At 35.3% G+C, this 26,280-nt stretch overlaps 1 protein-coding gene across 1 annotated transcript in view; it reads right to left on the bottom strand.

The window, feature by feature from the left end:
• The window catches only part of LOC100375963 (kinesin-like protein KIF16B), a 43,934-nt gene that overhangs the window by 4,865 nt on the left and 12,789 nt on the right, over positions 1–26,280 (bottom strand). The window contains exons 3-26 of the mRNA XM_006815729.3: positions 24,737–24,853; positions 21,544–21,663; positions 17,353–17,385; positions 16,506–16,567; positions 15,752–15,855; positions 15,491–15,560; positions 14,101–14,173; positions 13,506–13,573; positions 13,283–13,383; positions 13,019–13,141; positions 12,669–12,766; positions 12,256–12,330; positions 12,009–12,074; positions 10,763–10,822; positions 10,253–10,375; positions 9,909–9,960; positions 8,019–8,156; positions 7,427–7,574; positions 6,513–6,566; positions 4,152–5,820; positions 3,542–3,687; positions 2,944–3,123; positions 1,440–1,485; positions 472–522 (exon numbers count right to left, since the gene is read on the bottom strand). Coding sequence (XP_006815792.3) covers positions 472–522; positions 1,440–1,485; positions 2,944–3,123; positions 3,542–3,687; positions 4,152–5,820; positions 6,513–6,566; positions 7,427–7,574; positions 8,019–8,156; positions 9,909–9,960; positions 10,253–10,375; positions 10,763–10,822; positions 12,009–12,074; positions 12,256–12,330; positions 12,669–12,766; positions 13,019–13,141; positions 13,283–13,383; positions 13,506–13,573; positions 14,101–14,173; positions 15,491–15,560; positions 15,752–15,855; positions 16,506–16,567; positions 17,353–17,385; positions 21,544–21,663; positions 24,737–24,853 — 3,777 coding nt within the window. The remainder of the gene's footprint in view (positions 1–471; positions 523–1,439; positions 1,486–2,943; positions 3,124–3,541; positions 3,688–4,151; positions 5,821–6,512; positions 6,567–7,426; positions 7,575–8,018; positions 8,157–9,908; positions 9,961–10,252; positions 10,376–10,762; positions 10,823–12,008; positions 12,075–12,255; positions 12,331–12,668; positions 12,767–13,018; positions 13,142–13,282; positions 13,384–13,505; positions 13,574–14,100; positions 14,174–15,490; positions 15,561–15,751; positions 15,856–16,505; positions 16,568–17,352; positions 17,386–21,543; positions 21,664–24,736; positions 24,854–26,280) is intronic.

Here is a 26,280-nt window from a genome sequence, read left to right as displayed (position 1 = left end):
AGTCTAAAACAAAATACATTTCACACTGTAAGAACTTTTGTATTCACGCTATAGAGTGCTTCTGCGTGCAACCAATGAAGGTGTAAATAATGTAATAAAATGTAAATGTTGGTGAGGTAGTTTACTCTAAATAAGGGTTAATTTTGTTTAGGAACTAATGCAGATACAGATTTTTATGGAATGGTAAATTCTATTATTGTCAGTGCTAGATACATAAATATATACCAATTCAATTTAAATAATTTATATGCTTTCAATATTTTTCGTAAATTTCACAAGTCAGCAAAAATTCTAAAATTTTGCAGCAGGTTAAAATTTATAGCGGTCCTACGAGACAAGTTGTCATGACTTTCACAACAAAATGGTAAAAATGTGCAGTCATGAAAATGAAATGATTCACAATATTCAAGTATACATCAAAAGATGTTGGAAAAAAACCAACCAGGATGTTTCCAGTTTAGCTCAACTTACCTCACTCAGCATCTTTCTTGGTGGCTGAGACTCTGGTAAAGCATCACGATTCTACATGAAAAATAAAATCAGAATTAGAAAACAGAGTTACTTTATGCATCAAACAGAGGATGAGAAAAAGATGGATTTCCATAAGTCTAACGTCAATTACAAGTAGCCATTAAAGGGTGGTAGTCATGACAACACAACTTGTGTAAAAGATGTTGTTTGTTTTTCACAAAATTCAAACAAGCTACATGACAACCACTGCGCCTTTAATTAAATAAAATAGATAAATTTTACAGAATTTCAGTATTAATTTTGTATTTATTGTTTTAGCAAAAAATATCATTTGTAACAGAATGAACTTTATATTGGTCGAAAGCAACAATAATAAAGTCAACAATAATGAAGTCACAATTCAGAACTGAATTATCTATCAGTGTGATCACTTTGTAAACACAAAAGTGTTATTTCCATGAAAAAGCAAACACGAGAAATATGTTAGAAATTATTGGTAATGTCCAGCTTACTTAGCCAACAATTTAATCCATGCAACATCATGCTACCTTTAGCTTGATGTGAGTTATATAGGATAGTCAGATGCAAATGGTGTAAAATATAAAATGTCAAATCTAAACATCAACAATCTACAGAGTTGTATCTTGACAACAATTTTGTTCAAAGCAATTGAAATGATAAGTAATTCAATTATCAATATTCGATGTGAGGTTTTTGAGATCAGTATGAGATGTACACCAGACTATTTAGTTGTTTTCAGTATAGTTATTACCGGTTATAAAACTTCCCATTTATAGTGTGACTATTTTACACATGTTACTACTGCATTCAAGTGAACATCTAACATCAGAACACACTTCCATATGCCATAGCTTTCAAATTTCATTTTCAATCTTATGTTTGTCAAAATTGCAAGGGCTTTCAATTAAATTTTTCTCAAGTTAAGTGCAATGAGTAAGAACACTCACCCTTAGACCTTCATATGGATTGGATTTGCTGCCAGTTGAACTCTCACTGAATGAGACAAACAAAATAAAATGTAAGAACATTCTATGGTCATCTGGTGGTATATGGTATTGAGCAAAAGTGCTAATTAAAGATGAATAATTATGTGTTGCAGTGAAAATGAAAATAATTTACATTGAACACTTGTGATTGACATTGAACACTGTAATTGACATTGAACACTGTAATTCACATTGAACACTGTAATTCACATTGAACACTGTAATTCACATTGAACACTGTAATTCACATTGAACACTGTAATTGACATTGAACACTTGTAATTGACATTGAACACTTGTAATTCACATTGAACACTTGTAATTCACATTGAACACTTGTAATTCACATTGAACACTTGTAATTTACATTGAACACTTGTAATTTACATTGAACACTTGTAATTTACATTGCACACTGTTATTTACATTGAACACTTGTAATTTACATTGAACACTTGTAATTTACATTGAACACTGTAATTTACATTGAACACTGTAATTTACATTGAACTCTAATTTACATTGAATACTGTAATTTACATTGAATACTGTAATCTACATTGAATACTGTAATTTACATTGAACACTAATTTACATTGAATACTGTAATTTACATTGAATACTGTAATTTACATTGAATACTGTAATTTACATTGAATACTGTAATCTACATTGAATACTGTAATTTACATTGAATACTGTAATTTACATTGAATACTGTAATTTACATTGAATACTGTAATCTACATTGAATACTGTAATTTACATTGAACACTAATTTACATTGAATACTGTAATTTACATTGAATACTGTAATTTACATTGAATACTGTAATTTACATTGAATACTGTAATTTACATTGAATACTGTAATTTACATTGAATACTGTAATCTACATTGAATACTGTAATTTACATTGAACACTAATTTACATTGAATACTGTAATTTACATTGAATACTGTAATCTACATTGAATACTGTAATTTACATTGAATACTGTAATTTACATTGAATACTGTAATTTACATTGAATACTGTAATCTACATTGAATACTGTAATTTACATTGAACACTAATTTACATTGAATACTGTAATTTACATTGAATACTGTAATTTACATTGAATACTGTAATTTACATTGAATACTGTAATTTACATTGAATACTGTAATCTACATTGAATACTGTAATTTACATTGAACACTTGTGATAGAAATGAATGTCACTGCACACACAGACTAGTGAAAACACTTGCAGGTATAGATTATGTAGACAATTTGTTTCTAATTATTTGTGCAGTTATCCTTCACTAGCACTAGATTAAATCTTGCAAGACATTTGATCAATATCAAACACTGTGCTTAATACAGCGTTAAAGTGAATAAACAAAACTGTTGATATTGTGATGCTTTTTAAACTACTACAAATAGATAAATGGTAGCAGTTATTTTGATGGCACCTACCCAGAAGTAAATTTTTTTTTCAACTGTTCAAGTTCTCGTCTATGTGCTCGCTTTAATCGCTGGATTTCTTTTTCTCTATCTAGTTTCTCCTTTTCTTTTTCTGCCAGTAACTGTTTTTCCCGTTGTACCTTCTCTTCAAACAGTCTTTTCTTCACTCTCTCTTCAATTAATTCATTGATCCTAAGCGATAAGGAGGAATATAAGTTAACACCAGAATTCCACTACTATTTTTCAGAATAGCCCCCTCTAGAGTTAAATAATACAAATTCACCATATTTTGTTGACCAGGGCCCTCTATAGTTGAAAGCTACAAATTCATCTAGGAAGTTCTCCAGAAATGTTTCAACACGACAATGGTATTCTTATTCTATCCATGGCATACAGGAGGCCAAGAAATCAGAACTATCATGGTATTGTGATGTCATCAAAACACCAATTTATTACAATCTTTGATAATTTTCAGCAACTTGTATAAATTGTATGACTTTTCCACAGTTTTACAAATCTAATTTTTCCCCCCAATTCAGGTAAACCAAAATTCTGTAAATTAAAAAAACTTAATAGGGTAAAAAAAATATCATATTAAGTTTATAATTACCTTTCTTGGTCCTCCATTTCCTGTAGTTTATATTTTTCTAATTTAATTCTTTCGATTTCTTTGGTCCTTTGGATTTCAAATTCTTGTCTTTTTCTTTGAAGTTCAGATTCGGCTCTGTTTGTCTGTTCCTCAAGTTCATGTAATTTCTAAAATTAGAAAACTGCTTTAACAAGTATGTATGCATTTGCAACTTGTAATTTCCACAAATTAGTGCCGCAAAATATCATGTGACCTCCCTCAGTCATGTGACTTGACACTAACATGTAAGTTTCACTGCTGATATGAAATCGATTTAGAAAGACAATATATTGAATAAATAATATAGCAGTAGATCCAATTTTAACCTTTTCACAATCAGTTATCTCTTTTGTAGTCCAGTTTATAGTCTGCACTTTTCTTCAGAAGAGAGGAGACAAAAAAATAGTCAAATTGTTTTGAGTAAAAACCAAAAAGTGACTCAATTTTTGTCCATTGACTCCAAAATTAGAGTTTATTTCCAGAAATAATGAAAAGTATAATAAAAAAAAGTGCAGACAAATTTTGGTGCGAAAGTTTGTTGGTGAAAAGATTAATTAAATCACCTAATACTTTGACTTCTCACCCCTCCTACCTTGAATCTCTCCTCCAACTGATGAGACTCTTTGTCCTGAGCTCTCTGTCTGGATTCGTCATAGAGATTTGACATTTCTCTGAGGTCCTCTACAGTAGACACAGACACTGCTTTACGTTGAATCGATCTTGGTTCATTCCACTCACTTTCAGGCACCACCTGAATCTCCTCATGCTGTTGTTCAAGTTGTTTCTTTTTTTCCTCTATAATCACCATCTCTTTCTCTGTCTCTTCATCCAGCTGTACTTTCCGCCTGTCAATCTCAGCCAAGGCCATTTCAGTATTCATATCATGTTGCTTCTCCAAATCCACCAGTTGTAAACGTTCCTTTTCTAGTATTTTTTTATCCTCTATTGCCTTGGTAATAGTACTTTCATGTTTACCTTTCAGTTCCCTTAGCAATGCCTCATCCTCTTCTATTTTCATCCTTCTTGCATCTAAGTTTTTAATTTTCTCTGAAATTTCTTTTTGTATTGAGAGTAAATTTTCTGTTTCCATTTCATTAAGTGTTTCATTCTTTTCTTTCAACTGTCTTTGGTTTGTTTCTTTTTTCTCTTCCAGTGCCCTCAATTCCGAATTAATCGTTAAGCAATCTTGTTGTTCCTTTTCATTCAATTGCAGTTCCCTTAAATCTAACTTTTTTTTCTCCTCCTGCAGTGACTGCAACTCCATTTCAATATCTTTTTTCTCCTCGTCTGTCTCATACTCTCCTAATTCTAAAATTTGTTTCAGTAACACTTCCTTTTCACTTAGAGCATGGCGTTCATTTTCCAAATGATTTCTCTGTTTTTCCAGTTCTTGACCAAGCGCAATTCTTTTCTTTTTAATTTTTTCCTCCACATCTCTTATCTCCTGTATTTGCAATTGTTTCAGTTTCTCAATCTCTTTTCTAGCTTCTAAAAGTTTTTCACTGTCCTCTCTCAGTTTTAGCATCGCATCGGTCTCAATATCAAGTGCAATTTTGCGTGCCGTTTCTTGCTGTAGTTGTAATTCATCCAACTTTTTTCTTTCATCCTCAATCAATTCCAACTCTTTATCCCTTTCTTGTTGCAACACTTCCAGTCTCCTAGCAATTTCGTTCTCTGAATCCCTCGCACTTTCTTTTATCATACTCTCCTGCATTTCAAGTCTTTTAAACTCTTCATCAAGTTTCACTTTCTGTTGTCGTCTGTGCTCCTCAAGCTTCTGCTGTTCACTGATAATCGCTTGCCTCGCTTTTTCGGCTGCTTCTTTCTGAGACTGTTCAATCTCCATTAATCTTTCCATTTCTTGGCTGATCTTCAGCTTCATTTCATCTTTTTCATCTTGCAGTTTCTGCCGCTCTAAATCCCGTTCTTGTATAAAGTCCTCTCTTTCCTTCTCAATAGCAGACTTCTCATGTAGCCTTTCCTCTTCAAACTTCTCCTTTTCTTCCATGTAGTCTTCCATTTGTTTTTGATAATCCTCCATCTGCTTCAGAAAATCGGCACTTTGTCTTTTTAATCTTTCCTGCTCCTTGATGATCTTTCCTTGCTCAAGCTGTGCTTCTTTCTTGGCTTGTTCACTTTCCTGTCGCAGCCGTTCGAGCTGACTAATCTGGCCACGCAGTGCATCTTCTCGTAAACCCTGTTCCTTCAATCTAGCATCTTCAGCTTGTCTATGTTTATCCTCCAACACTTCAATATGCCGTCTGTGAACAAAAATCAAGGAAAAACATTTCACAACTAAAAAGGTCACTTGATTGGCATGTATTGGACAGAAAGTTCAAACTAAAATTCAAAAGGTCAAAATTTGCTATGATACATTACATACACTTGATAATTGTAAAGTTGTATTATTAAATATATTTTGTTTGTAGCATTCAATGTATGCGCCATGTAGTAGTATGCAAGAGTTCACAAGATATCTGGGTTAGAAGTTGTTAGGAAATCTATCAAATAGCATGTGAAACTGATGTCTTTTACTCACAATCACTCAATGCTCTAATGCGACCTACTCATTAAATCAAAATTTGATAAGAAGCAAATTGGGGGATTTGATTGATAAACACATCTATTCAAGTTGTTCTGTCCTTTAATTTTATATATTTATACATGTTATATCGGATTTGATAACAGTGTGTTCTAAACCAGGATTCAAAACAGTGTTGCATGTCAGGTTTTTAGTTAAAGATAAAAGATTAATCATTCAGGTTCTAACACGCATAAGTTGTGAATACTGTAACAATTGTTTTCAATTCATGGCTCATTTTACTACATACGTACATGAGACAACAAATTTGACAGATAATCCAGCTTTAAACATAACATAACATACTACAAAGCATAAACATAAATTCAGTACATAGAAATAATTATGATACCAAAGCATAGTGAGACTTACCTTTTTTCTTCCAGTCTTTCCCATTCAGCCCTTTGCAATTTTTCTAGTTCCATGCTGAAAAGCATCACAAAACTGATTTGAGTTTACATTAAAACTAATAACTTTAAAGCGGATACAGTTTCACGAACATGGGTGGGTTTTTAAAGTAGATGTGCACATGCAAGTTTTCATGCCAGAACACATTCTATCACCACTGTGATAGAACCTTTTTCACCACACACCCTGTGAATTTTTCAAAATGAAGTTCCAGACACATTATTTTATTATCTTGAGGCTTAAATAATTGCAAGTAAAGTAATTTTCTCTTATAGATGTATGACACCCCCTCCCCCTGCATAGAGTTTTTATTAAATACTGAAAAATTTTAAGTATATGTATAGAGAATGTTTTAATTCACAATTTTGACCAATAGATGTGTAAAAGTAATAAAATACTACTACACTCACATTAAATTCTACTTCAGACAAAATAAAATACTTTAATGCAAAACCTAAACACTTACAAATGTCTTGTTTGTATTCAGATCCCATTACTCAGCAAGGTAGGCTAGCCAGTTTAATTTGATCTCTGGACTGTAACAACTTAGTCTAAACATAAATGCCTCTTATCCAAAGATTTAATTTGAAGCACAAATACATGTTTTGAGACAAAGAGGCATTTCCGCTTAACTAATAAAACTGCATTAAATTTTCAGTCTTGTTGGTATTCAGTTTAGAAAGCTTTCTGTAGTAGTATTCTGTGAGTAGATTTAAACATTTTGTTGTTTTCTGTTCATTGAATAATATCTGCTAGAACACTGTGCTTTAGTTTGTAAGCAGATTGATATTTAATGCTCCTTCCCAGTGTGGATGCATTTTTCCTGCGAAATTTTGGTGCCACAATTTGTATTGAACTATTGAATAATTGGACCTTACCCTGGACTATTGAATACAGACAAGAGACTCTCAGTAGATCTGGCCAAGTCAGTCATGGATTTGGATTTCCGTTCCTTTCTGAGCCGAGCGGCCTCTACAGGATGGTTGAATCGAAACATTTGCGTCTTACCAAGAAGAACCACACAACCTGTGAATAAATATTAATAATATATAATTTCATAATCTGTATGTCTGCAAAGATTATTATTTCATAAACTTGTATTGTGAGTATAAACTTACAAATGACCTAATGCTATGATAGTGACAACAGCTCTGCAGGCAGCATTTCATAGACAGTAATATCAGAAAGCGGCAGTGAAACAAAAACTTTAACCACAAATTATAAAAATATTCACCATAAATGTCTAGAGCTCAATCCAAGGTATTAAAATATCCATATATGAGAGAAAAACAAACCGTCAAATGACTAGCTATTCTCTTCGAAGATAACAAAGCTAAAAAAAGATTTTTTATAATGCAAATTATTTCCTACATAGTATGGCGCGACTCGATACACTAGATGATATGCAATGTAATATGTCATATGATTTGGCACCACACTGGGCCTGGTGAATGGCGGAAAGGAACTTACCCTGTGTAAGAGGAGTTGGTTGACTTATCTGTTGACCATTGATGGAACATTCAGCTCTCGGTAGTGGTCTTAAAATCACTACTCCATTGTCATTCTCAAATATACAGTGTTCTTTTTCAATGTCAATAGCCCATAGTGCTGTTAAATGTATAATTAGCATTGATATAAATACACATGAATATGATACACTGTATACATGTTGAGTCTAGAAATATAATAAAACAATTATTCAGAACAAAACAATGTCTCAACATAATTTTAGCTGGAATAAATTTTTGATTACAACCCCACCCCACCCCCACCCCCCCCACACACACACACAACTATTTTTCACTGATTGACCATATGGTGAAAATAAGAATTCCACAGTAGAGAAAAAACAAGTATCCTACAGTACGGCAAAAATAAGTATTTTACAGTACGGCAAGAATAGGTATTTTAAAGTATGTCAAAAATAAGTATTCTACAGTATGGCAAGAATAGGTATTCTACAGTACGGCAAAAATAAGTATCTACAGTACGGCAAAAATAAGTATTCTACAGTACGGCAAGAATAGGTATTCTACAGCACGGCAAAAATAAGTATTCTACAGTACGGCAAAAATAAGTATTCTACAGTACGGCAAGAATAGGTATTCTACAGTACGGCAAGAATAGGTATTCTACAGTACGGCAAAAATAAGTATTCTACAGTCTGGCAAAAATAAGTATTCTACAGTATGGCAAAAATAAGTATTCTACAGTACGGCAAAAATAAGCATTCTACAGTAGGGCAAAAATAAGCATTCTACAGTAGGGCAAAAATCGGTATTTTACAGTATGTCAAAAATAAGTATTCTACAGTATAGCAAAAATAAGCATTCTACAGTACGGCACAAATAAGCATTCTACAATACGACAAAAATAGGTATTTTACAGTATGTCAAAAATAAGTATTCTACAGTACGGCAAAAGTAAGTATTTTGCAGTTTGTCAAAAATAAGTATCCTATAGTACGACAAAAATAGGTATTCTACAGCACGGCAAAAATAAGTGTTCTACAGTATGTCAAAAAAAAGTATTCTGCAGTACGGCAAAAATAAGCATTCTACAGTACAGCAAAAATAAGCATTCTATAGTACGGCAAAAATAAGTATTCTACAGTACGGCAAAAATAAGTATTCTACAGCACGGCAAAAATAAGTATTCTACAGTACGACAAAAATAAGTATTCTACAGTCTGGCAAAAATAGATATTTTACAGTATGTCAAAAATAAGTATTCTACAGTACGCCATAACAAGTATTCTACAGTACGCCATAACAAGTATTCTACAGTACGGCAAAAATAGGTATTTTACAGTATGGCAAAAATAAGTATTGAACAGTATGGCAAAAATAAGTATTCTACAGTACGGCAAAAATAAGTATTCTACATTATGGCAAAAATCGGTTCTTTACAGTATGTCAAAAATAAGTATTCTACAGTATGGCAAAAATAAGTATTTTACAGTATGTCAAAATAAGTATTCTACAGTACGACAAAAATATTCTACAAACCAGTGAGAATAAGTATTTAGGAGCCTGGGCACTTGAGTTGATTCCTGTATAGCCATTGTGTTCATAGGATTATTACTTTACTTGTGTTATCACAGCATGTGATCCAATTAGGTATTTCTCTTAGGTTAGTTGTTTTAGGCATGCACTCATAGCAAAATTTGAACAGCAATGCATGATGGGAATTGTTGCAGTAAAGACAGCAAATAACCAATAGATGATTTTGATTTTTGACCAAGTTTCTCCTGATTGAAAGGGCTTTTAGCTTCTAACCAATGAATGTATTACCAAATGCATCTACATGTAATTTGATAAATGTTTTTTTTTTTTTTGAATAAGCAGAAATTACATTTACCCATGTCTGGTTTCTGTTCGGCATCATCACGTCCCACGGTGGTCAATCCTTCCTGTAACAACAAGGATGTTAGGTACGTTGTGAAAATGTAAAGCAATTTTGTAAAAATGTAAAGATATTTTGCAAAACATTTCCGGAAATACCGATATATACAGGAAATGGGTAGAAACCAAACCTGACAATTTTGAATGAAATCGACTCAGGCACTTTAGAAAAAGTTGACAGCATAGTGTTTTTTGGAACAAAAACAGCAAAGATCAATAAAACAAATCTGTGTACATATACGCATACTACCATATTATATCTTTTCATTGTACACACTTTGAACATATATTAATACTTACCTTGAGGTGGTACAACTTCATTCCTGTACTCAGTAAATCTTCAGTAGTAATTCCAATCAGATGTGGCAGTTCTGAATCCAAGACAACACCTAAACCTTCCCTTCGCAGAGCTAATGTGGACTCCTATAGTAATAACACCAATGAGTTAAATAGACATACAATACAATGCTAAATAGACTTTTGCGTGTAATGAACTAAGTAATGAACTCTAGTGACAAAACATTGCTGTGCTGTTAAAAATTACACAGATGTGCGAAAACATGGTCATTCATATAAACAACTTGACTTGCATAATAAACATTTAGGTGAAAAGAAAAATTGTCAAAAAGAGTAATTGGAGTGTTGAATAAGTACACCTCAGAACTGTTAACAACCTTCCTTTTGTTCATTTCCATCATTACTTGCATTACTTAGACAGGGATTTTGTTTTTTCAAAAAATTTTTGACTGCAATTGTTGTTTCTCTTGACATGCTCTATGTGCTTCGTAGATTACATCATATACATTTTACCTTCATAATCTTTTTTGTCTCTCTCCATTTGTGTTCCCATTCTTCTGTTAAAACTTTCACCTAAAATTGAAAAAAATTGGTTTAAAAAATCACATCAAATACAAGTAAACTTTTATGATTTTCTTAATATGACATGTATCAATGTATTCAAATTAAATGTCAATCACGATACTAGGATATAACATCAAACGAGGGTTGTCACTGAATGATATCGTTTTATGAATTATGTAAATTTATACTCAGAATCTTGTGTTTAATAATGAAATAATAAATACACATAAAATTATTTTAAAATCAGTGTGGTCTTATCTTAACGTTACAATGAGGCAAGCTGCAGATGTTGTCATTCTGAATTTTAATCATTATACAAACTTTAAAATGCAAAGAAAGCATTTTCCTAAGGTTTTTTTCCCCCAGATTTACATACAGTGTATATGTAAATATTTTGTGTTTTTGTATTTAAATAACCTACCCTGGCAATACCTTACAGCACTCACTTGGAGTGGTTATAATTAATTTCAGAATACATGTCAAATAAATATTAAACATAAGAAGTTTGATTTATGCATTGTGTCAATTTTAGAAAGTTCACGTTTGAATCCTTTGAAAATGTATTCAGAATATTTTAATAAATAAATTTTTAGATTGATTACAATATAGTACAATATGTATGTATATAATGCATAGTTGAGCTGCAATAAAAAAGAATGTTTTTATTAGTTCATCCCTGATGGCGCTGTTGTGGAGATAAAAGTAAGGTGTTAGTCTGGTCACTGACATCCACTGTAAGACACTGCTTTGGTTTGACTGCAGACATTCTTTTAACCTTTTCACCAGCAGACTTTCTCGCCCAGATTTTTCTGCACTTTTTTCTTATATTTTTCAATATTTCCGGAAATGAACCCTAATTTTGAAGCCAACAGATTTGAGTATATTTTCGTGTTTTTTTCTCAAAAAATTAGTTTTTTTTTGCCCAATCTTCTGAAAGAAAGTGCAGACTATAAACAGGACTTTTTTTGTGAATTTGGAATGAAAAGAGGGAACTGGTGGTGAAAAGGATAAGATTGGTTATTTTTGGCAAGTTCCACAAACTCAATATTTTCTTTTTGGATATGAAAAATCAATTTATGCTTGAAGCGCTTTCAACTTCATTTTATTGATGTAACATGACTATGGCTTTGTTCATAATTTTGATTCTCACCCAGCTTGAAAAAAACCCCATATGGCAAATTTAAACAACACTCACCCTTGCTTCATTTTCGTGCAGTCTATCAACCATTTCTGCTTCTCGTCTCGGTGACTTGGCAGATGCCTATCAAAGAATGACAAATGGTTATAATCAGAAAGAAGGAACATCAATTTTTATGAAGATTGACAAAACAAATTCCTAATAAATTATGTCTAATACAAGTACAACACTAAATATAGAGACAATGGGACATAACAATAGACATGTTTCACAGTACCTACACAGACAGAATTAAAATTCTTACCAGATCACCAGCTAACATGGCTCTCAGCTTGGAGATTTCTGATCTCAAGTCTCGAATTAATTTAACATTTGGATCCTGTAATTTGAAGAAGAAAAAATATGAAGAACTCCTCATCCATCTACCATTGACAAATCACAATGTACAAACACAATTTCTGTATTGTAAACAATCATTATATCACAAAAATACAATGAAAATATTTTTTATTTTAAAAAACAGCTCTAAACAATGAGTTTTTATAAAGTTGGAATTATGATTCAAATGATATGTATTAATGTAACACTACATATTAGATATTGGTAGAGTCAATTAAAGGATGGTAGAATTAATATCAATGTGAAACATTTTCATTACCCATGGAATATTAATAACTTGATTTGAAAATTATTGTGTATTGTAGCAAGAAACCATACCTCATTGACTGTCGGTTTGTTGATGATATTCTTGGCCCGATTGGCATACCGTAATGTGCTCAAACTTTCACCGTAGTTGACGTCAGCCGGGGAGACAGCTATGAAATAAACAATATCAGATTGAAAACTATAGAATACGAACACATAGGTGGGTGTTCATAGTGGAGGGGGTCGCTGTCATTGTGTCAAGGGAGTGATTTGACCATGGTGGAGGGGTAACTTGCACCCAAGTCTACATTTGAGGGCAAATTTGGTAAATTTTAATTGACAGCATATGTGAGATGATGCTTATCCCTGTATAAATAATTCAACAAGACATGTCATGAATTACACAATAATTTTCAACTTACTTGCAATCATAATAGTCTTTGAGTTGCCACCGATACTGTCCTTTAGTAACCACGTTAATACGGAATCTCGGTATGGAACGAATGTATGTTTTTTCTTGCCAGGCGTATGTGATGATGCTTCGGCTGCAAATAAACAACACAAAATTGTTATTAAAATATTCAATTATTAAGACAATCAGTAGATTTGAATGAATACAAAATATTTAGATAAACCATAACAACTAAGACCAGTTTGGTAACTTACTAACATCAAATTTAACTCACCAAGCGTTGATATAACAGTACCCAATGTTACCAGAGATTTGTTTATATTTGCTCCTTCTTTTAACCTTTGACCTGTGGCACCAGTTGCATCTGCTCGCTCACTGTAACAATAGGAATACACTATGAATAAATTAGTTTGGAACTGGATAGCATGCTTAGTTCAGTTTGTTGCCACTGAGGGCGCCCTCACAGAAAAAAAAAGAAGCAAATGGTGGTACATTACCTTCCAGCTAAATCAACAAGATGTATTTTACTCATCGTTTCACTGGGCATATCATTGTAGAATTTAGCCTACAGAACAGATAAAGCAAAGAGAAATGTCAATAACACTTTCACATCACATGAAACATCTTTTAATTATTTCTAGTTGCACTGCATAACATACCAACCTACTGTAACATAATGTATTTTAGCAGGTGTTTTGTATGGAATTTATTTTCACTGATTTTTGAAGAGTGTAAAATATAGGAAAAAAGGTATATTCGCTGGATTTTATTTTCACTGAATTATTCCTACAGCGAAAATAGCGAAAATTATTAAGTATTTTACAGTATGTGTAGTATAAAAATGGAAATTACATTGTAATTTACGGAGGCAGCAATTTATAATTAAACCAATCAGTACACGGCATTATAGACTGAATAAGATTATTTTTAATCAATGAATTAATGCTAAGTGTTATGTTTGTATATGCACAATTTAATAATGATCATGTAGTGAGTGTTTGTATAGGGTTGTTAGTCTGCAAGGACATTATACAAAGATATCTATAATTAGATTCATGACACAAGTAATTAGAGTGAATTACCAATGCTCACCTGTGTAAAACTAATAGTGAATATTGCATGTGATCGGCTACTCGTGTCATTCATGTGAGTGGACGCTGTGGTCCTGAAATAAACAATATACTTGTGAAGACCTCTACGTTTGAGAACAATTGATTGGAGATAGCAGGTATGATTTATGTTAAACTCAAACTGATTATGTAAAGAAAACCAGGTAAAGAATGTTCCATGATGATATGAGGGGAAAAATGTAAAATTATAATTTGGCAAGTGAGAGTTTCAGAAATGTAAAAACATGTAAATGATTTGAAGTAGTATAATGTTTTTGTACTATTGTTAAAATTAGGAAATTTATTGCTAAATTCAAAATATAGTTTCTTCCTTTCTTCTCTGTTAGTGACACAAGACATTAGGAAGTGAATGACATCCTCCAAAAAGTTGCATTTTTGCAGTTTTTCTTCAATCAATCAGTGTCTTGTCTTCTGTGTCTACCCAATTCTATATATTTCAAATTTGTGACTACTAAGTCTAAGTTGAGACAATATATGTAATCAGAGGTACATTACTTGGGGTTTGCAACTCGCATAGTACTGTATGGTGACATCATGTCAAGATCCCATTCAAGTCTCATCTCGTAGATAGCGAGACTGAGGCTACAACCTTTTGACATGACACATATCAATGTTCAAGGTTTGTAATGAAAAAATAAAACTTTTCTTGTCACTATCATAGTGAAAAATGTAATACATCGAAAATGTACAGAAAATATAGTTCTCGTAATCCGTCATATCGTGGGCAGCTATCTTGTTCCACCTGGACATCGCAGTATCCTAGTTACCTTGGGCATGTGCATTCGCATTTTTCTGAGTTGGAACGCTTATGCGTGTGCGAGATTGTAATCTTGGTATCATGTCACCGTAGTTGCAAACCCCAAGTAATGTATCTCTGATGTAATACAATAATTTAATTTTATACACGTCATAAAAAGATTGGGGAATAGAAAGGAATTGAAATGCTGAACAAGCACTTCAAATACAGTTCTACTATTTATTATTATGCCAATGATTTCCATTGCTGTTGTTCACAGATAAACACTATTATTTTCAAAAATTCTAAATGAAAAACTGATTAGAAAATAAACGTCCAGTTTGTAACAATTGCAGTTCATTGATCTATAATAAAACTTTCTACCACAGAATGTTAGCAATTAGCAGTCGATTTTTATTTTCTATTGTTATGTTAGAATTATAATTATAAGTAATAAATGGTTAAAAATCACCATGGCAACAGCTCAACCTCTGCATTAACAGTAAAGTGAATTCATTTCAGTCATTAAACCGGAAAACATGAAGACAGATTATAATAAATTGTATATTATTTAACTGAGTACATATAAGAGATATATGTGATATTCAATTCTTACCTGTTTATATTACCTCGTTCTATTAATGTTTCAACGTCATGGTAATCTGATACTAAATGTCTAGATAAACCTAGAAATAAAGTTGGATCACAAACAGGTTATAGGCTTCTCAAGCAATGTGATCAGCTAAAAACAGCTCTGACACAGCCTGGTTGAGACATCACCTGATAATTGATTGCACACCAGTGATGCATTGTGTGTAAAGTGATGTTTAATCAAGCATAAATCTCACTTTATTCTGTGATTAGTATTAACACTTACTTTGTACATATGGTCCATTTCTTGGATGTTCTCTGACTCGTAATGAGTGTTGTAATGTTGATTTCAGTAAGTCACGAACTTTCTCATTGTAGATTTCAAGATAACTAATTTTGAAAAGACAAAAAATATTAAAGAGAATAGTAATTGGAAAAGTTGTTATCAAAAGTTACCTGCAATAACCCTACATAGTGCAATTGATGATATTTTCACTATCAATGAAACAAACAGATGAAAATGGATTCAAATCACTTTCAACCCTGTGTAACGTGATAGAAGTACATGTATGCTATGTAGAAAATAACATGCAAACTGATTAATAGTAAAGTCTACAAATTTTACATATAGACTCATGTTCTTATCACATGACCATGGTGCATATCATTCACAATACTGATGTCTGGTGTGAATTATTATTAACTGATACTCCCATATGAGAATTTTTTGTAATATTTGTAATGTTATTGATAATCGTTGGCATAGTAACTGCGATTACATGTCATCCAGCATAATTAGCTGTCATGCATTATAAGCATATTATTCATTTTCTTTGTCTTTTCGGTACTCAGGATTGATAAATAGGTCATCGCCAGATAGAGCTGGTCATTACATTCTGTATTATACAGACATCATCGATTCGAGAATGATACTAGCCAATTACACCACACAAGCTCTATGAACAAGTGATATCAGGTGATAACCTCAGAGTATTTTCACTGAAGGTGAATGAGACATACATCACAGTTGATCTCCGTACCTGACTTCAGTTCTGTAGGAATTACTCACACTCAGGTCTCCTTCAATATGATTAAAAAGACCCTGTAAGAAACAAAAACAAAACAATAAAATATCTGAGGTAACATGCATTAATTTTAATATATTGTCAGAAAAAAATGTGTTAATAATAATAATCATTAAAAAACAATGTCTTTATAATTTGTTTCTCAAAGTGTGTGATTCCATTGACGCTGCAGGTCGGCGTCTTCTACACTGATCTGATGCATATCGCGCAAGGTGTGCCGGGAGTTTGTTCGAAACTTTGAATGTTTCGAAGTCAGTCTTCTGTTAGCACATATTTTACGGACATATGAAATCGTTTCATGGGCCTGTTTACTAAATAATAATAAATGAAACTTAGAAAACTTGAAAGAACAAATTGGGCCAAAATTGCGCAAATTTGCAATAAGCTTATGCTTCTAGTGTCTGGTTCAGAAGACGTTCTATGCGTGATTTATCGAGTTCAAAGAAAGTTCTATTTTCGAACTAGTTGAAACCGGAAATTATGCAAGTACTTTTGAACTTCAAACACAAATTTGATTATCGTTATTATGTGTTAGTTTCTGTTGTTTCGAAGATTGAATTATTTATGACATTAATATTTCACTTACTAAACAATATTTCACTAAAATATGTGTTTAAAAAGCAACTTAAACTGTGAAAAGCAATATCAAGTTCCATGTATAAACACTGATGTAAAGAGGCGGCGGAGCGGTATTTTAGCAAAAATCAGCTAGTAAGGCGTCATATGACACAGGTCTGTGCTGGAACAGCGCTTCCTGTGACGACAACGGTGTGATTCTACTAGAAACAATGAAATATCCTACCTCACATATCCTTGGAATTAGTCCAATAGAATCCTGAAATTATGAATATTATGAATATTACTAATTTACTAAGTATGGTAAAAATAATACACAGTTAATTTCTCAGGGTAAGTTCAGTCCTGTATGACTGCTAATGCTGTGGTGACCCTGGGTAAGGTCAGTCCTGTAAGACTGCTAATGCTGTGGTGACCCTGGGTAAGGTCAGTCCTGCAAGAGTGCTAATGCTGTGGTGACCCTGGGTAAGGTCAGTCCTGCAAGAGTGCTAATGCTGTGGTGACCCTGGGTAAGGTCAGTCCTGCAAGAGTGCTAATGCTGTGGTGACCCTGGGTAAGGTCAGTCCTGCAAGACTGCTAATGCTGTGGTGACCCTGGGTAAGGTCAGTCCTGTAAGACTGCTAATGCTGTGGTGACCCTGGGTAAGGTCAGTCCTGTAAGACTGCTAATGCTGTGGTGACCCTGGGTAAGGTCAGTCCTGAAAGACTGCTAATGCTGTGGTGACCCTGGGTAAGGTCAGTCCTGAAAGACTGCTAATGCTGTGGTGACCCTGGGTAAGGTCAGTCCTGCAAGACTGCTAATGCTGTGGTGACCCTGGGTAAGGTCAGTCCTGCAAGACTGCTAATGCTGTGGTGACCCTGGGTAAGGTCAGTCCTGCAAGACTGCTAATGCTGTGGTGACCCTGGGTAAGGTCAGTCCTGCAAGAGTGATAATGCTGTGGTGACCCTGGGTAAGGTCAGTCCTGTAAGACTGCTAATGCTGTGGTGACCCTGGGTAAGGTCAGTCCTGAAAGACTGCTAATGCTGTGGTGACCCTGGGTAAGGTCAGTCCTGAAAGACTGCTAATGCTGTGGTGACCCTGGGTAAGGTCAGTCCTGCAAGAGTGCTAATGCTGTGGTGACCCTGGGTAAGGTCAGTCCTGCAAGACTGCTAATGCTGTGGTGACCCTGGGTAAGGTCAGTCCTGCAAGACTGCTAATGCTGTGGTGACCCTGGGTAAGGTCAGTCCTGTAAGACTGCTAATGCTGTGGTGACCCTGGGTAAGGTCAGTCCTGTAAGACTGCTAATGCTGTGGTGACCCTGGGTAAGGTCAGTCCTGCAAGACTGCTAATGCTGTGGTGACCCTGGGTAAGGTCAGTCCTGTAAGACTGATAATGCTGTGGTGACCCTGGGTAAGGTCAGTCCTGCAGGACTGCTAATGCTGTGGTGACCCTGGGTAAGGTCAGTCCTGCAGGACTGCTAATGCTGTGGTGACCCTGGGTAAGGTCAGTCCTGCAGGACTGCTAATGCTGTGGTGACCCTGGGTAAGGTCAGTCCTGCAAGACTGCTAATGCTGTGGTGACCTTGGGTAAGGTCAGTCCTGCAGGACTGCTAATGCTGTGGTGACCCTGGGTAAGGTCAGTCCTGTAAGACTGCTAATGCTGTGGTGACCCTGGGTAAGGTCAGTCCTGCAGGACTGCTAATGCTGTGGTGACCCTGGGTAAGGTCAGTCCTGTAAGACTGCTAATGCTGTGGTGACCCTGGGTAAGGTCAGTCCTGCAGGACTGCTAATGCTGTGGTGACCCTGGGTAAGGTCAGTCCTGCAAGACTGCTAATGCTGTGGTGACCCTAGGTAAGGTCAGTCCTGTAGGACTGCTAATGCTGTGGTGACCCTAGGTAAGGTCAGTCCTGCAGGACTGCTAATGCTGTGGTGACACTGGGTAAGGCCAGTCCTGTAAGACTGCTAATGCTGTGGTGACCCTGAGTAAGGTCAGTCCTGCAGGACTGCTAATGCTGTGGTGACCCTGGGTAAGGTCAGTCCTACAAGACTGCTAATGCTGTGGTGACCCTGGGTAAGGTCAGTCCTGCAAGACTGCTAATGCTGTGGTGACCCTGGGTAAGGTCAGTCCTGCAAGACTGCTAATGCTGTGGTGACCCTGGGTAAGGTCAGTCCTGCAAGACTGCTAATGCTGTGGTGACCCTGGGTAAGGTCAGTCCTGCAAGACTGCTAATGCTGTGGTGACCCTGGGTAAGGTCAGTCCTGCAAGACTGCTAATGCTGTGGTGACCCTGGGTAAGGTCAGTCCTGCAAGAGTGCTAATGCTGTGGTGACCCTGGGTAAGGTCAGTCCTACAATACTGCTAATGCTGTGGTGACCCTGGGTAAGGTCAGTCCTACAAGACTGCTAATGCTGTGGTGACCCTGGGTAAGGTCAGTCCTGCAAGACTGTTAATGATGTGGTGACCCTGGGTAAAGTCAGTCCTGCAAGACTGCTAATGCTGTGGTGACCCTGGGTAAGGTCAGTCTTGCAAGACTTCTAATGCTGTGGTGACCCTGGGTAAGGTCAGTCCTGCAAGACTGCTAATGCTGTGGTGACCCTGGGTAAGGTCAGTCCTACAAGGCCGCTAATGCTGTGGTGACCCTGGGTAAGGTCAGTCCTACAAGACTGCTAATGCTGTGGTGACTCTGGGTAAGGTCAGTCCTGCAGACTGCTAATGATGTGGTGACCCTGGGTAAGGTCAGTCCTGTAAGACTGCTCATGCTGTGGTGACCCTGGGTAAGGTCAGTCCTGCAAGACTGCTAATGCTGTGGTGACCCTGGGTAAGGTCAGTCCTACAAGACTGCTAATGCTGTGGTGACCCTGGCTAAGGTTAGTCCTGAAAGACTGCTAATGCTGTGGTGACCCTGGGTAAGGTCAGTCCTGCAAGACTGCTAATGCTGTGATGACCCTTGGTAAGGTCAGTCCTGCAAGAGTGCTAATGCTGTGGTGACCCTGGGTAAGGTCAGTCCTGCAAGAGTGCTAATGCTGTGGTGACCCTGGGTAAGGTCAGTCCTGCAAGAGTGCTAATGCTGTGGTGACCCTGGGTAAGGTCAGTCCTGCAAGAGTGCTAATGCTGTGGTGACCCTGGGTAAGGTCAGTCCTGCAAGACTGCTAATGCTGTGGTGACCCTGGGTAAGGTCAGTCCTGCAAGACTGCTAATGCTGTGGTGACCCTGGGTAAGGTCAGTCCTGCAAGACTGCTAATGCTGTGGTGACCCTGGGTAAGGTCAGTCCTGCAAGAGTGCTAATGCTGTGGTGACCCTGGGTAAGGTCAGTCCTACAAGACTGCTAATGCTGTGGTGACCCTGGGTAAGGTCAGTCCTACAAGACTGCTAATGCTGTGGTGACCCTGGGTAAGGTCAGTCCTACAAGACTGCTAATGCTGTGGTGACCCTGGGTAAGGTCAGTCCTGCAAGACTGCTAATGGTGTGGTGACCCTGGGTAAGGTCAGTCCTGCAAGACTGCTAATGCTGTGGTGACCCTGGGTAAGGTCAGTCTTGCAAGAGGGCTAATGCTGTGGTGACCCTGGGTAAGGTCAGTCCTGCAAGACTGCTAATGGTGTGGTGACCCTGGGTAAGGTCAGTCCTGCAAGACTGCTAATGCTGTGGTGACCCTGGGTAAGGTCAGTCCTGAAAGACTGCTAATGCTGTGGTGACCCTGGGTAAGGTCAGTCCTACAAGACTGCTAATGCTGTGGTGACCCTGGCTAAAGTTAGTCCTGAAAGACTGCTAATGCTGTGGTGACCCTGGGTAAGGTCAGTCCTGCAAGACTGCTAATGCTGTGGTGACCCTGGGTAAGGTCAGTCCTGCAAAACTGCTAATGCTGTGGTGACCCTGGGTAAGGTCAGTCCTGCAAGAGTGCTAATGCTGTGGTGACCCTGGGTAAGGTCAGTCCTGCAAGAGTGCTAATGCTGTGGTGACCCTGGGTAAGGTCAGTCCTGCAAGACTGCTAATGCTGTGGTGACCCTGGGTAAGGTCAGTCCTGCAAGACTGCTAATGCTGTGGTGACCCTGGGTAAGGTCAGTCCTGCAAAACTGCTAATGCTGTGGTGACCCTGGGTAAGGTCAGTCCTGCAAGACTGCTAATGCTGTGGTGACCAGGGTAAGGTAAGTATTAGCGCCATCACTGGCATCAACTAGTTTCCTTGTGATAATATGGGTTTGATTTCTAGCTCTCACAATTTATTCTTGGTTCCCTGCGTTCTGATGAGCTATCGTGAGGAGAGACAATTGCAATGTTTTCACCCGCAGGTTTCTAAGGTAACAGGGGAACTCAAAACTTGTCTATTATGATTCCCAACAGGTGGACATTAGGTGGGTGACATAAAAAAACACCCATCCCAAACCTTCTATAGAGAACACTGTGTGTTTGTTGAGTACAGGTACTCACGTACACATACTTACTGGTTTATGTCCCATCATAGTGTAGGACTTTCCTGATCCTGTCTGTCCATATGCAAACACACATGCATTATATCCACCAAATGCTGAATTCAATACATCTGTTCCAAGGTCTTCAAAAACCTACAATACATTCAATAAATCAGTGACATTTTAACAGTTCATACAGTACATTTGTACAGTCTGCAAGAGTTGTTAAGGTGACAAAAGGGGTATATAACAAGCAGCCTGTCGGTTGAGATAGCTCCGCTGTTAGCAATGCACATGGCAATTAAAGAACAGAAGATATCATTAGAAAATGAACAAATCTGAGAGAGGTCCACATGTAGTACCTATATGTATAATATATCAAGCAATTAGACTTGTGGTTTTCAACAAGAAGTCGAAAATATCACTTTTTATCAAAAATTACAAAAATATTCACCAAAATTAGAGAATTAAAGATATCATCATGAAATGAACAAATCTGAGAGAGGTCTACCCAAGGTACATATACACCAAGTATCAAAGCATTCAGGCTTGTAGTTTTCAAGAAGAAGTCAAAAAAGTAAAACATTGACACGGACAACGACGAACAATCACTCATATGATAAGCTCCGCTCGACAAAGGAGCTAAAAAAGTGTTAATAAATGATCAGTGATTTAGACACTCTCTGAAAGTTACATAGCTTGCTACTATAACAACCTATACATCCTCTGAAAGCTTAGATATAGGTAAATATGGCAGAGCATATGGCGTAACAATTTTTGTCTAAGAGATTACCCAACAGCCAATTGTTTTTTTACTATTTAGATGACCTACAGTCAAGCCATTGTGTGGATTACACAGGCTTTAGTAATGCTCTAGGCTAGATGAGCATGGTTTAACTTTATCTGTTTGTTTGCTAGCTACATCCAAATAACTCCACACATGCTACCAATATTCAGTAGTCTGTAATTATTAGAAACCAAAGCATATATAATCAAAAACCAGATGTGCAACACGCATGTGATGTGGTAAGTCAATAAACCATTTTCACTTTTCACATAAACCGGTCACTGCAAGATTCTGTGTTAAGCGTTGAATCAAATGTAATCAAAGAAAACTTAGAAAGTACTCATGTGTGCTTGACAGTATTGGAGACATATTAAAAATAAATTCAAAATTTATGGTTAGCCTTTCAAACAAGAAGCTTGGCAACTAATTTTGTCTGCTATTTGAGATGTACAACATGAAAACAATGTGATCCACTTTATTGAAGTTTATCAATGAACACGAGTGCCATAAATAAAGTTCAATAATTTGAAATATTTGTTGAACTCATTTCTTTCTGAAAACAATTGTCATCAACTGCACTTTTTGAAGTTGTAAGTGTGGTAGTATATTATTTGACGAAAGGGTATCCCATCAATATAATATACACTACATGTACAAAAATTCCATAAAGACAAGCAACATCATCTGCATGCAAAAAGATAATCTCAAATTGTTACAGTAATACATATTTGTTTTTATTTAGAGAGCGGTTGCTGGAGCTCATGTTAATTACTGTAATAAAGTGTACATCAATGTCATAATGCCAGCTATACATTAACACTGTGTACCCTGGATATATTGCTTTGTAGGACATTAACATCACTGTCCAGGAAGTGACATCATTTGTAGGACATTAACATCACTGTCCAGGAAGTGACATCATTTGTTATTATTGCCAACAGATTGCAGTATGACCTTTTCAAAATATATGGCGTATTTTTTTTTTATTTCGCACTGCAATGAAGCTGAAGGAAACTATTCTTTGCTTTCCTTGAAAACAGAATGTGTTTCACTGATTGCTTGATCAGAAATTTACCAATATTTTTATTGAACTAGTCAAATTTAAAAAAAAATTCAAAAAACAAGCAGCGTGTCAGATGATATGACTATGTTGTCTGAGATGCATAATGAGAGTGGAATATCAAATCAATTAGTCTAGCCATTTTCAAGATAACAAGAATATTCACTAAAATCACAAAATTTAAGTTATTCATATGTAGTAAAAATATAAAATATCAAGCTAGTGGTTTTCAAAAATACATCAGAAATTTTACTGAAAATGACAACAATTTTCACTAAAATCAGATTCATTAAAAGTCATAAAATCAACAAACCTAATAGAAGAATGGCAAAGATACCTACATATAAAAATAGCGCAATCAGGCATCGTTTTGTTGAAAATATCTGTTTCGGTAAATTTTCCTCAAAATAACAGTAATATGCATTAAACATAAGAAATCAAAGTTTCGTCATAAAATCAACAAACAAACCATACAGCAATGTTTTTTAGGAAGTCAAAAATGTAAAGGTGATGACACTGACAATCATTATATATGAACAGCTATGCTTGAATTTGAAGACAGTGAGTTCGTAAAACAGACCGTCAGAGTTCAGTGTTTTCAGTTGCATTGTAATATACAGTAATTAGTTCCATTGTCAAATTCAGTAATTACATAACACTATGTCATTGAGGTCCAATTAGAAAGGTCAACCAGACCTATATATATCACATGTCAATAAGGTTTATCATTATACATGAGGTCTATATACAGTCTCAGGACAGTGTAAAATAATACAGTAAAAAAACATAAGACAATTAACAGTAATTACATTACTGTGTTAATTACCATACAATGATGGGTGTTAACAATTGAACTGCTATACAGACATAAATGTATCTACTTAGTGATATGGTGAAGAGAAACCCCAGATATCAATGATATACTGTAAAATACTTTTTATTAGCTGGAATTAATTTTCACTGATAAATTTTTTTTGGTTGTTTTGTGTGACGTTTATTTTCACTGATTCTTGATGAGTTGAATGTAAAATGTAAGAAAAAAGGTATATTCACTAAATTTTATTTTCAGCAAAAATAAATTCCAAGCAAAAATATAGTATTTTACAGTACATTTTGAGTGCTGTGAAATTGAATGTAAACGTAAATATACATAGAGGATCCCATTCACATAAACCAGGGTCTTTAAATGATACATGCAGAATTGAGTAAGCTTTTTAGTTTCACTTTCACATCATGTAACCCAAACTTATATGTTCAGATAACAGTTTGGCTACATGTTGACATGTGACAGAGAAACTCGCCTTTCCATTATAAGTACTATTAGTCCATTATTAACAGCAATTGCGTCATCTGATAAATTCATGGAAATAATTTCATACCTGTTGTTGTGATGCAAAGTGTGTATCATTGCTATTGTATGACCAGTAAGAATAGTCATAGGTAAACGTCTTCAGTCTTTCTCTACCACTGTCCCCTTCAGACAGTGTTTTTGGAATCTGAAAATAAAGTAAAATATTATAATATCACTATATTTGCTCTAATAGAAGCACATCTCCAATAGAGACGCTGTGGACAAAGTACAGAATAGAGTTCTTTTTGTGAAATAATTGGCACTCAGCAACTGTTCTCTCAAAGAAAGATAAATAAGTAATTTTATTGAGTGATATATCACTGCTGAAGTCATTAGGTTTAGAGTGAATTGCACATAACTTGTTATATTGTTCACAGGATAATAAATTTCTTGGAACTGAGTTTTCCTCCACCAAACGAAACTACTGAATGTTATGGTACTTATTTCCCTTTATTACATGGCATGTAAAATTATCTCTACTATAAGCACACATCCAATTGGTATACTACAGTCTGTAATGAAAGAGTACCACACTAACATTGTCATCTCTTGCATTTTCAAGACAACACAGTCCCAAAAACAACAAATATTTTTTCAAGACATACATTTTACATAATATGAATGTTTTTAAATTTTATAATAAAAAGACGAGGATAAATACCAATGTTGCATTTTAATGTGTTACATAACACAGCACAAATGGTGTGGATTCAATTATTAATACAAGATTCATACTTCATATTGACAAACATGTGCACATTGTTGTCAATACTTAATTAACAAGAGAATGTGAAATAAATGAATGGAGGTAAATTGAGATTAAATAATGCAAGATCTGCTCATTCAGGTACAAAGTTCTATTTAATCCTTTAAGCATCAAATATTTCTCTACCAAAAGTATGAGGTAACATTTTTCTATATTTTTACATATTTTTGAATTTTATGGGATAGTTTTAGAACAAATGAACATCATTTTCTATTGGCTATAGATGTTGGGCAAAATTATGAAAAAGATTGTGGGTTTACTTTTGTGACAAAAGTTGACTTTGAGGTTTACTGCAACCAGGGCTTCAAAGTTCAAACTTCAAAATTGAGATGACAGCCATTTTCAAGGTCAATATTTATAAAATGACCTTAGCACATAAGAATGACACTGGAAATATCAAAGGACACCATGGCAAACTCATTCTGCATCAATGCAATATCTTTCAAAAATAAATTACTTTACAGTACATGTATGAAACTTGGATTAATGATATTTGTACATAAATATTTCATTTTACAACTATCTCAAAATTTTGTAGGGTGTCATGGTGATAGCCAACCAATCATATATATCATCTGATAAGGTACGTGCTGTTGTTATGATTTATTAACAAATTTGTATCTTTTTGAAGGGTTTTTTCAATGACAAAATATGATCATTGTGGTCCATGGAAACAGCTGGTAAATGGGCAATTTTTGACATATTTAATTTGATAGTTTTTTCTCAAATCACATTGGAAAGTTATACAGTGAACAAACGAAAAAGCATTGTACATTGCTGAATTATACCCATAATAACTATATTTT

This window comes from Saccoglossus kowalevskii, chromosome 2, assembly GCF_978046115.1.
Source record: "Saccoglossus kowalevskii chromosome 2, keSacKowa6.1, whole genome shotgun sequence".
In the NCBI taxonomy this organism is placed as follows: Eukaryota; Metazoa; Hemichordata; class Enteropneusta; family Harrimaniidae; genus Saccoglossus; species Saccoglossus kowalevskii.
This window is presented reverse-complemented; position numbering and strand designations above follow the sequence as displayed.